The 12,274-nt window shown below is 40.3% G+C and overlaps 1 protein-coding gene across 2 annotated transcripts in view; it reads left to right on the forward strand.

Moving 5' to 3' along the window:
• The window catches only part of slc35a5 (solute carrier family 35 member A5), a 62,875-nt gene that overhangs the window by 32,110 nt on the left and 18,491 nt on the right, over positions 1–12,274 (forward strand). For both annotated transcript variants that reach the window (XM_072260429.1, XM_072260430.1), the window contains 2 exons: positions 4,300–4,398; positions 10,245–10,378. In XM_072260429.1, coding sequence (XP_072116530.1) covers positions 4,300–4,398; positions 10,245–10,378 — 233 coding nt within the window. The remainder of the gene's footprint in view (positions 1–4,299; positions 4,399–10,244; positions 10,379–12,274) is intronic.

Genomic DNA, 12,274 nt, shown 5'->3' on the forward strand with positions numbered 1-12,274 from the left:
CTCATCTTCTGTCGCTCCAAGGAAAAAAGGCCAAGTTCACTCAATCTATTCTCATAAGGCATGCTCCCCAATCCAGGCAACATCCTTGTAAATCTCCTTTACATGCTTTCCACATCCTTCCTATAGTGAGACGAGCAGAACTGAGCACAGTACTCCAAGTGGGGCCTGACAGGGTCCTGTATAGCTGCAACATTGCCTGTTGGCTCCTAAACTCAATCCCACAATTGATGAAGGCCAATGCGCCGTATGCTGCCTTAACCACAGAGTCAACCTGTGCAGCAGCTTTGAGTGTCTTATGGACTCAGACCCCAAGATCCCTCTGATCCTCCACACTGCCCAGAGTCTTACCATTAATACTATATTCTGTCATCATATTTGACCTACCAAAATGAGCCATCTCACACTTATCTGGGTTGAACTCCACCTGCCACTTCTCAGCCCTGTTTTGCATCCTATCGATGTCCCGCTGTAATCTCTGACAGCCCTCCACACTATCTACAACACCTCCAACCTTTGTGTCATCAGCAAATTTACTAACCCATCCCTCCACTTCTTCATCCAGGTCATTTATAAAAATCACGAAGAATAGGGGTCCCAGAACAGATCCCTGAGGCACACCACTGGTCACCGACCTCCATGCCTTCTGTGGGCAAGCCAATTCTGGATCCACAAAGCAATTTCCCCTTGGATCCCATGCCTCTTTACTTTCTCAATAAGCCTTGCATGGAGTACCTTATCAAATGCCTTGCTGAAATCCATATACACTACATCCACTGCTCTACCATCATCAATGTGTTTAGTCACATCCTCAAAAAATTCAATCAGGCTTGTAAGACACGACCTACCTTTCACAAAGCCATGCTGACTATTCCTAATCATATTAGGATTAGGAATTTAGAAGGATAAGGGGGATCCCATTAAAACCTTTCGAATATTGAAAGGTCTAGACAGAGTAAATGTGGAAAGGATATTTCCCATGGTGGGAGAGTCTAGGACAAGAGGGCACAGCCTCAGGATAGAGGGGCATCCATTCAAAACAGAGATGGGGAGAAATTTCTTTAGCCAGAGGTGGGTGAATTTGTGGAATTTGTTGCCACATGCAGCTGTGGAGGTCAGGTCGTTGGGTGTATTTAAGGCAGAGATTGATAGGTTCTTGACTGGACATGGCATCAAAGGTTATGGGGAGGAGGCTGGGAAATGGGTTTGAGGAGGAGAAAAAAGAAGGATCAACCGTGATTGGATGGCGGAGCAGACTCGATGGGACAAATGGCCTGATTCTGCTCCTATGTCTTATGTCTTATAGACCAGGCTTTGATCCTTTTCGGTTGATGATGGGGCCAAGATACTTGAACTGGTTGACAGTCTCTAGTTCTTGTCAACTGACTGTGATTTTTATCATGATCGGCTCCTCACTGTTTCTCATTAGCTTGGTTTTCTCTGTGCTGATCTCCATGCCATATCTGGTCCAGACAGTTCATAAGGCAAGCCAGTTCATCTTCACTTCCTGCCAGCCCATCAATGTCATTGACAAACTTGAGGTTGGTTATGATCTGTCCTCCAACGCTGACTGTGCCAATAAGAAGGACTAGTAACTATTATGAAAACATTATCCTATTAGATGTCCTAAGAAATTGTGTTAAGATAGAATGTGTGAATTTACACAAGACAACTTCACATAATACTGTAGGCAGTTTTAAGTAGCTGATACAGAACCCATATTGAAGCTAGTTAAAAGCTATGTAAAACCTGAGAAAGGAGAAATAGCAGGCTACAGGAAAATCACTATCTCATAGCCCTAAATTGTTCTTGCAAACGTAAGCTGGATTCTTATGCACTGTAATGATTCTGATACCCTTTACAGCAAATGTTGTATTATGTGGTGACTTCTCAATTTAGAGGGCCGTAAATTATATACATATGCAATAAATAGATAATTTTAGTGCGATCAATTTGAAAATCCACATCAAACATATTAGATTAAGAAATTGGTGTTCATTGTCCCCGAACTAATGTTTTACCAAGTTGGTACAAGACTGAAAATTTAAGAACGATACAATTAAGTAATTTGATTTTTTTTTTATTGAGCATCAACTGAAATTATCAAAAAATATTGTTGTTATCTTGATTAATTGCTGCACTGAGATTTTTCCATTAGTAATTCTTATGGACAATTAAGTTTATTTATTCTAAGATTCTTACCCTGTAACCCATTCATTTGCACCAACCGATCTTCTAGCTGCCACCTAGTGTTCAAATGTAATATTGTCCCAAAAAAATCAGGCACAAAATGAAAGTTATGATTGATTAGAATTGGCAGATGCACTTTTCCTGCATCACACTTATTTGCAGGTCCATTTGAGTTTGGGGCCATACTGCTAAGGCCATCTTATGAACTGAAGTGGCCAGCAAGCAGCAACTAGGCCTCAGGTGCTGCATCCTGCTTCTGCTCTTTGTTTCTGTTGACCTTTTAACATCACTCTGATCAGAAATTTAATCGCAGTTCAATTTAAATTATTTAACATAATGTGTGCCAGAAATTTGATAAATTTTACCTCTACTAACCTTCTATATCAAAATTGTCAACCCTTTTCAAATATATAGGATCATGCTGAATACCCCATTCATTCCTGGCATAAACCTGCAGGGCTGGGTGTGAAATACATCTATCCCTTAGGCCAGTATGTTCACAATTCTTTCCAGAACTCATTGCTGAGTCAGTGATGGAGAGGGAGATCAGTTGCGTCATCATATGACCGTGAGCTCACTCCTGATTTTTTTGAATCACATTGTGCAGGAGAGAGCTGATACCTACATTGTAGTTAGCAGTCAGCTCTAAAAGAATCCAGGCTAAAGATCAGCAGAATCAAATCTTGGCTTTTTTCATTTTCCTCATTTATATTGATGGAAGATTTAAATTGTTATGACTGAAAATCTCTTACAGACAACAAAGTATAGCAAAAGTATATTGCTGTATTGACATAAACCAATTTCTCTGATAGAATGAGCATATCACAAATAGGTTTTAGACATTGAGTTAATATAATGTGTATTTGAGTATGTACTGAATAATAATAGAGAGCTGCAATTGCTGATTATCAACCTAAATTATTGATTAAGGATGAGCTTAATTTGTCACACATACATGGAAACATACAGTGAAATGCTTTGTTTCGTGTCAATGAGGAACACAGTCCGAATATGTACTGCAAGTAGCCTGCAAATGTCACCATGCTTCTGTGCCAACATAACATGCCTACAACTTACTAACCCTAGCCTGAACATCTATGAAAATGTGGGCGGAAACCAGAACACCCGAGGAGACCCACGTGGTCGCAGGAAGAATGTACAAATTCCTTACAGACAGGAATTGAACCCCAATCATTGATTGCTAGTACTGTAAACTGTTACACTCACTGCTACATTACCATGCCACCCTCTATTGAGTCAGCTTGTAGATTAACTTATTCTAAAGCTGCATAGATGGCTGCCTTGAGCCGCTGGAATGGGTCATGCTTCAGGTGTTAAATATTATAGGTTGTATCATTAAAACTGATTAGAAATCTCAAAAATGAATCGTGTCCTGTCCTGAATTAAACTATGGCATATAATAAAGACACACGTGGGATAGTATGACAAAGTTTGTTAATTAAGTTTCAGTTTAAACATAATTAAGTGCAGCTACACTTAATATATTACATTTCCTAAAGTTTTAGGAGTAATTGCTAATTTGAAGTCAAATCAATTGTCTGGCAGTAACCAGTCTGTTTGTTTAGAGTGTTTGGTTGTCTCTACACATACATTTTAACTTTCAGTCTATTCCAAACATGTTTTCTTGGATGGGTGGGGGGTTTACAGGGCTGATATTATCCATTATATTTAAGTGACTCAGATAATTTATGTTTCCATTTGCTCACGGCCAGATCTTGCGGGACATGAAATCTGTGTCAAAACTCTTAATAAAATTTGCATGTCATGGATGAATAAGAATATAACTTCAGAAAGGTGCAAGAATAGTTGTAGGGAGCTTAAGAGAGCTTCTACCACTTACGTTGCAGGTTTACGAACATTGAGGCAATAATGGTTTATTGTAAAATTATGTACTTACACATCCTTTTCAGAGGATAACTAAGTTTTGATTTTGAAATCTGCAAGTAAAGCATAATACTGATTCATTGCTGAGCTATCACTGATCAGCATTTTTGTTGCTCAGAGCAGATTTTTGTTAAATTCTCAAATTGAGAACTCTTATTGACTGTACAGTTATTGATAACTAATGCAAATCATTTTTAAATTTCTCAGAGAATAAGTACAACTACCTACCAGCCACAGTGAATGTATGTGCAGAGACTGTAAAACTGGTATTTTGTTGCATTCTAGCACTACGAGTTATAATACAAGGTGAGTTTAAATGTCAGTCTTTATTCCAGTATTACTGTGTGGTTATTGTATAGGTGTTTCGAGGATTAATGCAGGACATTTAGTTGACTAAATAATGTGAAACAAGAAAATATCACATTTATTAAATCAGTACTTTCCATCATTTGTTATAGTGGAGGAAGCATGATGTATCAAAAGATAGCTGATGAGCTGGCTTCAAACAGCACAAGAGTACTTTTAGCAATAAATATCATGAGGGCCAAGTTATTGGAGAAACTAAATGAAGTAAAGGTAGAGAAAATGGCATGCCCTAATGGCCTGCAACCTGAGGGTTTTAAAGGAAGCATCTGCAGAGGTAGCAGAGCAATTGTTTGAACTTCAGTTCTGAAAGATACCAGCGGTTGAAAAATTGCAAGTATGATTCAATTACTCCAGAAGGAAGGAAGACAAAAAAAGGAGCACATACAGTTCTGTAAAGTTAATATCTGCACACAGAAGAGATTGCAGATAATGGAATTTGAAGCAACAAACAAAATGCTGGAGGAACTCAACAGATCGGCAAGTATAAACACAAAAGATTCTGCAATGCTGGAAATCCAGAGCAAGGCATACATGCACACAGACAGACAGACAGACAGACACACACACACACACACACACACACACACACACACACACACACACAATGCTGGAGGAGTCACAAAGTATTTGTGGAGGGAAATGGACAGTCAACGTTTTGATCAAGAGTCCATCTGTTCTGAAAGATAGAATGGAGGTAGTCAGTAAAGAGAGGTGAAGGGAGGTCCATGGATGATGCCTGATCCATCTGAGTTTCTCCAGCGTTTTGTTTGTAGCTATAATCAGAATAAATGGTTTCTGTTCATGTTAGCAGGATATAACAAATGGAGTGTGCCGAGGATCTGTTCTTAACCTTTGATTATTTGCTATTTATATTAATGACTTGGAGGAGGAAACAGAAAAAGGATCCAGGTTTGCCAATGACATGAAAACAGATTGGAAGATGTGTTGCAATGGGGATATTTGCAATAAGATAGAGAAATGCTGAATGAGTGGGTCTAAACTTGTTAAATGAAGTTTAATGTAGGAAAGTGTGGGATCTTGCATTTCGATAAGAGAGCCCAAAGGCAGATTATTATCTAAATGGAGAAAGATTGCAAATGAGCAAAATAGAGAGTAATGTCTACAAATCACAGAAAGTTAGCAGCAGGTGTAGCCTGTAACCTCTATTGCAAGAAAGTTGAAAGTTTGGAAATAACAAAGTATTGATACAATTGCACAAAATACTGGTGAAGCCATACTTCGAGCACTGTGACAGTTTAGGTCCCCTTATTTAAGAAAGGCTATATTAGCATTGGAAGCAGTCCAAAAGAGATTCTCTAGGCTAATTCCTGGGTTGAGAGGTTTGTTCTGTTGTGAATGCTAGAAGAAGTTATACAGTATATTCCCTGGAGTTTAGACACCAGACACTAGAATACTACAGCACAGTACGGGCCCTTTGGCCCTTGATGTTGTGCCGACCCATATATTCCTTAGAAATAAGTACTAAACCCATGCTACCCTGTAACCCTCTATTTTTCTTTCATTCATGTACCTGTCCAAGAGGTTCTTAAATACCCCTAATGTTTTAGCCTCCACCACCATTCCTGGCAAGTCATTCCAGGCACCCACAACCCTCTGTGTAAAAAATAAAAAAATAAAAAAAACAACTTACCCCTGGTGTCTCCCCTAAACTTCCCTCCCTTAACTTTGTGCATATACCTTCTGGTGTTTGCTATTTGGGCCCTGGGAAACAGGTACTGGCTATCCACCCTATCTATGCTCTCAAAATCTTGTAGACCTCTATCAAGTCCCTTCTCATCCTTCTACGCTCCAAAGAGAAAAGTCCCAGCTGTGCTAACCTTGCCTCATAAGACTTGTTTTCCAATCCAAGCAACATCCTGGTAAATCTCCTCTGCACCCTCTCCATAGCTTCCACATCCTTTCTATAATGAGGTGACCAGAACTGAACACAGTACTCTAAGTGTGGTCTCATCAGAGGTTTGTAGAGTTGCAACATGACCTCTGTACTCTTGAACTCAATCCCCCTATTATTGAAGCCTAGCATTCCATAGGCCTTCTTAACTATCCTATCAACCTGTGCAGCGACCTTGAGGAATGTATGGATTTGAACCCCAAGGTCCCTCTGTTCATCCACACTCTTAAGTACCCAACCACTAACCCTGTACTCAGCCTTCTGGTTTGTCCTTCCAAAATGCATCACCTCACATTTATCCGGATGAACTCCATCTGCCACTTTTCTGCCCAACTCTGCATCCTGTCTATATCCTCTTGTAACTTTCAACAACCTACAGCTCCATCCACAACTCCTCCAATCTTCGTGTCATCCGCAAATTTACTCACCCATCCTTACGCCTCTTCATCCAGGTCATTTATAAAAATCACAAAGAGCAGGGGTCCCAGGACAGATCCTTGCGGCACTCCACTAGTCACCGACCTCCAGGCAGAATACTTTCCTTCCACTACTACCCTCTGCTTTCTTCCTGTAAGCCAATTTTTTATCCAAACAGCCAAGGTTCCACTGATCCCATGCCTCATGACTTTCTGGATGAGTCTCTCATGGGAGACCTTGTCAAATGCCTTGCTAAAATCCATGTAGACCACATCTACCGCCCTACCCTCATCAATTTCTTTTGTTACCTCTTCAAAAAACTCAATTAGGCTTGTGAGGCACGACCTTCCCTTCACAAAGTCATGTTGACTATCCTTGAGTAGACTGTACTTCGCCAAATGCTCGTAGATCCTATCCTTAAGAATCCTTTCCAATAGTTTGCAGACCACCGACGTAAGACTCACCAGTCTGTAGTTCCCAGGATTCTCCTTATTACCTTTTTTAAACAGGGGAACTACATTTGCCATTCTCCAATCCTCCAGCACCCCCTCCTGCAGTCAAAGAGGTTTCAAAGATCATAGCTACTGCTCTAGCGATCTCTTCTCTCACTTCCCACAGCAACCTGGGGTATATCACGTCCAGCCCTGGGGACTTATCAATCTTGATGTTTTTAAGAAGATCCAACACTTCTTCCTTAATCTCCACATTGTCCAGCACACAGGCCTGTTCTATTTCGACCTCACCCTGATCAAAGTCCTTTTCACCTGTGAATACTAGAGCAAAGTATTCATTTAGGACCTCCCCAACCTCCTCCGCCTCCAGGCACATATTGCCTTCTTTATCTTTTAGTGGCCCCATCTTCATTCTTGTCATCCTTCTGCTCTTCACATGCGCATAGAACGCCTTGGGGTTCTCCTTAATCCTATATGCCAAGGCCTTCTCATGCCTCCTTCGAGCTCTCCTAAGTCCTTTCTTAAGCTCCTTCCTGGCTACCTTATATTTCTCATGAGCTCCTCCTCCTTCCTGCTTCTTATATCTAACATGTGCTTCCTTCTATCTCTTGACGAGTTGCCTCACGTGTTTTGTCAGCCACGGTTCTCTTTTCCTACCATTTTTTCCTTGTCTCAGTGGGACAAACCTATCCTGAACCCAGCACAAGTGGTCCCTAAACTTCCTCCACATTACTTCTGTTCTTTCACCGTTGAACATCTGTTTCCATTTACTCTCGTTAGTTGCTGCCTCATCCCTTCATAGTTAGCCCTTCCCCAGTTAAGCACTTACCTATTTTGTCTGTTTTTCTCCTTTTCCATAGCTATGCTGAAGCTGATGGAGTTGTGGTCACTCTCACCAAAATGCTCCCCCACCTAGAGGTCTGCCACCTGACCAGGTTCATTACCCAGATCTAGATCCAGTATGGCCTCTCCTCTTGTTGGCCAGTCCACATACTGTGTCAGGAATCCTTCTTGAACACACCTGACAAATTCAGCCCCAGCTATCCCCCTTGCAGTCAGGAGGTGCCAGTCAATATGAAGTAAGTTGAAATCACCCATAACTACAACTATGTATTTCCTGCACCATTCTAAAATCTGCCTGCTTATCTGCTCCTCGGTGTCCCAAGGGCTATTTGGGGGCTTGTAGACTACTCCCAGCACAGTAATTGATCCCTTCCTATTTCTGACTTCCACCCACACTGACTCAGTGGACAGTCCTTCTGCAGCATCCGCCCTTTCTATAGCCGTGATACTATCCCTGACCAGTAATGCTACTCCTCCCCCCCCTTTTCTACCTCCCATCCTATTCCTTTTAAAACACCTAAACCCTACTACCTGCATCAGCCAATCCTGCCCTTCCTCCAACCAAGTTTCAGTAACGGCCACAACATCGTAGTTCCACGTACTGATCCATGATCCACGTTCATCCCCTTTATTCCTAATAGCATTGAAATAGACACATTTCAACCCCTCTAACTGGCTACATTTATGTTTTGTCCCCCGCTTGTCCTTCTACCCTAATCTCTGCACTCACATTCTGAGTCCCACCCCCCGTCAAACTAGTTTAAATCCTCCCCAACAGCTCTAGCAAACCTGCCCACCAGGATATTGGTCCCTTTCCAGTTCAGGTGCAGCCTGTCCTTTTTGTACAGGTCAGACTTTCCCCAGAAGAGATCCCAATGATCCAGAAATCTGAACCCCTGCCCCCTGCACCAACTCTTCAGCCACGCATTCATCTGCCATAACTTCCTGTTCCTACCCTCTCTGTCTCGTGGCACGAGCAGCAATTCTGAGATTACCACCCTTGAGGTCCTGCTTTTTAACTTCTTTCCTAACTCCCTATATCCCTTCTTCAGGACCTCATTCCTACTCCTATCTATGTCATTGGTCCCCACGTGGACCACGACATCTGGCTGCTCACCCTCTCTCCTGAGAATACTGAGAACTCAATCCGAGATATTAGAAGAATGAGAAGTGATCTTAATTGAGACATAGAAGATTCTTAGGAATACAACAAGATGGATGTCAGGATGTTTCCACTAGTGGGAAAATGGACATAATTGGAAGATTTGGGTTTAGTAATTTAAAACAAATTTGTAGGAAGACAAAGCGTGGGTAACTATAGCTCTATTGAATCTCCGGAGGTGAACCTCTAGAATTTTGTACTCAGAAAGTTTGAGAAAGCTAGATCATTGGAAATATTTAAAGAGGGAGTAGATACATTTTTGGAAGATCAGAGTACTGAGCACTGTGGTGGAACTGGCACAGAGGAGATGAGGCCTTGGCAGATCAGCCAAGATCATATTGAACAATGGGCCAGGTTTAAGAAGCCAAGTAGCCTAGTAACTACTAATTAGTTCTAATCCTTACAGAAAAAAATGAGTTATGTGAAGCTATTGAATTTAATATTTAATCCTAAAATCTAATTTTGATTCTAAATTACAATGCCTGAGTTCTAAATTTTTCCACCAAAACCCTGTTGACATCAATTGCAACTAGTTATGTCGGAGCATTTTTTAAAAGATCTTATTCTTCTAAACTCCAGAGAAGTACAGACCCAATCTAAGACAACTCTTCCTACCTGAGAAATCAACCTAGTAAGCATTCTCTGCACTGCCTCCAATCCAGGTGTACCCTCAAATTTCAGACTTACTCTCTTTAAAGCTGTGTTGTTAAACTTACCTATGTTTATACTCCATCTGCCTTGTCTTCTGAAATAATTACTGTACCTGCATCTAACTTTTGGTGTTTCAAGTACAAGAACACAATGATCACTTAGTGTTATTCAAGGAACTGCCATGAATGCATCACATTTTCATTCTCAAAAATATGTGATGTGTCAGTTTGACCTAATGAAGATTAAAGTTTATTCCTGTTATTGCATTTGTTTGCCATATTATTTCTTGATTAATACTAAAGAAATAATGTTTTATAATTAATGAAAAGGATACTCCTTTTCTTTTCAGAGGGTCGGACTTGCCAGGATTTGAAATGTTCCTCTTGGCGCAGCGTTTTTCAACTTATGAAATGGTCTGTTCCAGCACTTCTCTACTTTGTGGATAATTTAATTATCTTCTATGTGTTGGTCTACCTCCAGCCGGTAAGTTGAAACTACATTGGGACTACAGAAGGTATTTATTGTTAGAATTTATGTTCAGTTATTGAAAACCCAAGCTCCTCGTCCATTAGCTCAGCTTCCATTATCTTGAAACAGTATCTCATCTGCTTTGTGAGCCCTAGTCATATGCAAAAATGAGAAATTTCCAACATTAGCACAATCTATTTTGAAGTGATTTGGATCATCTTTAGTCAGAAAAGGTACTTTAGATTAGGTATCAAACTTGGGTCAAAAACATCAGAGTTGAAATGTGCTCTAAGCATAGATCCCTCTTTCTACCTGTTGAAGATTAAATGTGGAATAAATAGTAATAGTCAGAAGTTGAAAATTTGTCCACATTTGGTTGGAAACTTATTTTTGGAATAAGTTTGGGCACTGCAAAGAAGACTTTTTGCCATTGTTATAATCTTCCCATTTGTAACCTGAAAGTGATTTATTTTGAAAGTAGGTGATCAAAATCAATTTCTACCTAATATCATACACGTTGTGTGAAACCTAAAATATGCTCAAAATTGGGCTGTCACTAGTATCTGCTACCCATAACAGCAAATCCCATTGATTTATATTAGCTCCTAGTTGTCAGCATAGAACATTGAACAGTACAGTATAACAACAGGTCCTTTGGCCCACAATGTCTGTGTTGACCATGATGCTGAATTAAAAGTTCCACAATCTATCTGTGTGTGATCTATATTCCTCCATTCCCTGCATGTTCATGTGCCTGTCCAAATGCTAACCATCCAAACATCATTATCTTGTCTGTGACCACCTCTGGCCTTGGCAGCGCATTCCATACATTTACCACTCTGTGTTTAAAGAAAAATAACCCTGCAAATCTCCTTTAAACTTTCTCCTTCTCATCTTAAAGGTGGAAAAAGTCTCTGACCTTCTACCCTACCTGTACTTGTCATGATTTTAAAAGCCTTTGTCATATTTACCCTCTGCATTTTACTGAGTGTCACAGAACCATACAGCATCACAAAAACAGATCATTCAGCCTGACATGTCCATGTAAACCTGAATTTAAAAGGTTATCCTTTGTGTTTTGACTTTTTCTGACTTACTGTTTAAACCACCACCCCAAATTCTATAGTTCTCTTGTCCATTCTCTTTCCATCCCTCCGGTATTAGTGACCATGACATATTTTCTGCGTTACTAAAATATATAGATGGGGGCAAATGCAAACATACAAGTAAGATGGAATAAGGTTCACTGACTGATGTATTTTACCATATTGTAAAATCTACTGTAGGTAGAGCTGAATGTTTCTGATTTAAGCAAACATTTGGGTAATCTAATCAAAGTGAAAGAAAAAAAATCAGAATCAGATTTACCTTAAACTATATGAGAGCATTTCTTAAGTTGTACAGCAGGAATAGTAGAGTGCACCAAATAACTTTATGGCAAAATTTTAATGTGCAGCCTCTACAAGGGAAGGTTTACTGGCAATTTAGTAATGTTGATCCATACTAAAGCTGTTAAGCAGTCATTCCATCCAATTAAGCAGTAAATAGGAATAAAATCAAAAGCAAGACCACTTTATCAAAATAATATTACTTACTTACGTCCCGTTACGCCCCTGGCGTTTAGGGCAGCAACGAAGGTCCTCCATCTCTAGCATCCTTTGTTATGTCAGTAGCTTCCTCTCAGGTTTCGCTGCTGTCAGCCATGCAAGTCTTAGTTAGAGACTCCGGAATACCGTCGCACTCAGATGAAGAAGGGTTCTTCATTGCTGCTTCCGTAACAGTTTTATTTTCCAGTCAGGGTTATTAGCCCTGAGCTGAAACCCCAAATATGGAGAACTAGTGGACCATTCTTAGTCTGGCCTCTATTTTTTGATCTTTTTGGCATGGGTGACCTACCAAGATTCTAAGCAT

Source organism: Mobula birostris, chromosome 6 (assembly GCF_030028105.1).
Source record: "Mobula birostris isolate sMobBir1 chromosome 6, sMobBir1.hap1, whole genome shotgun sequence".
Taxonomy (NCBI): Eukaryota; Metazoa; Chordata; class Chondrichthyes; order Myliobatiformes; family Myliobatidae; genus Mobula; species Mobula birostris.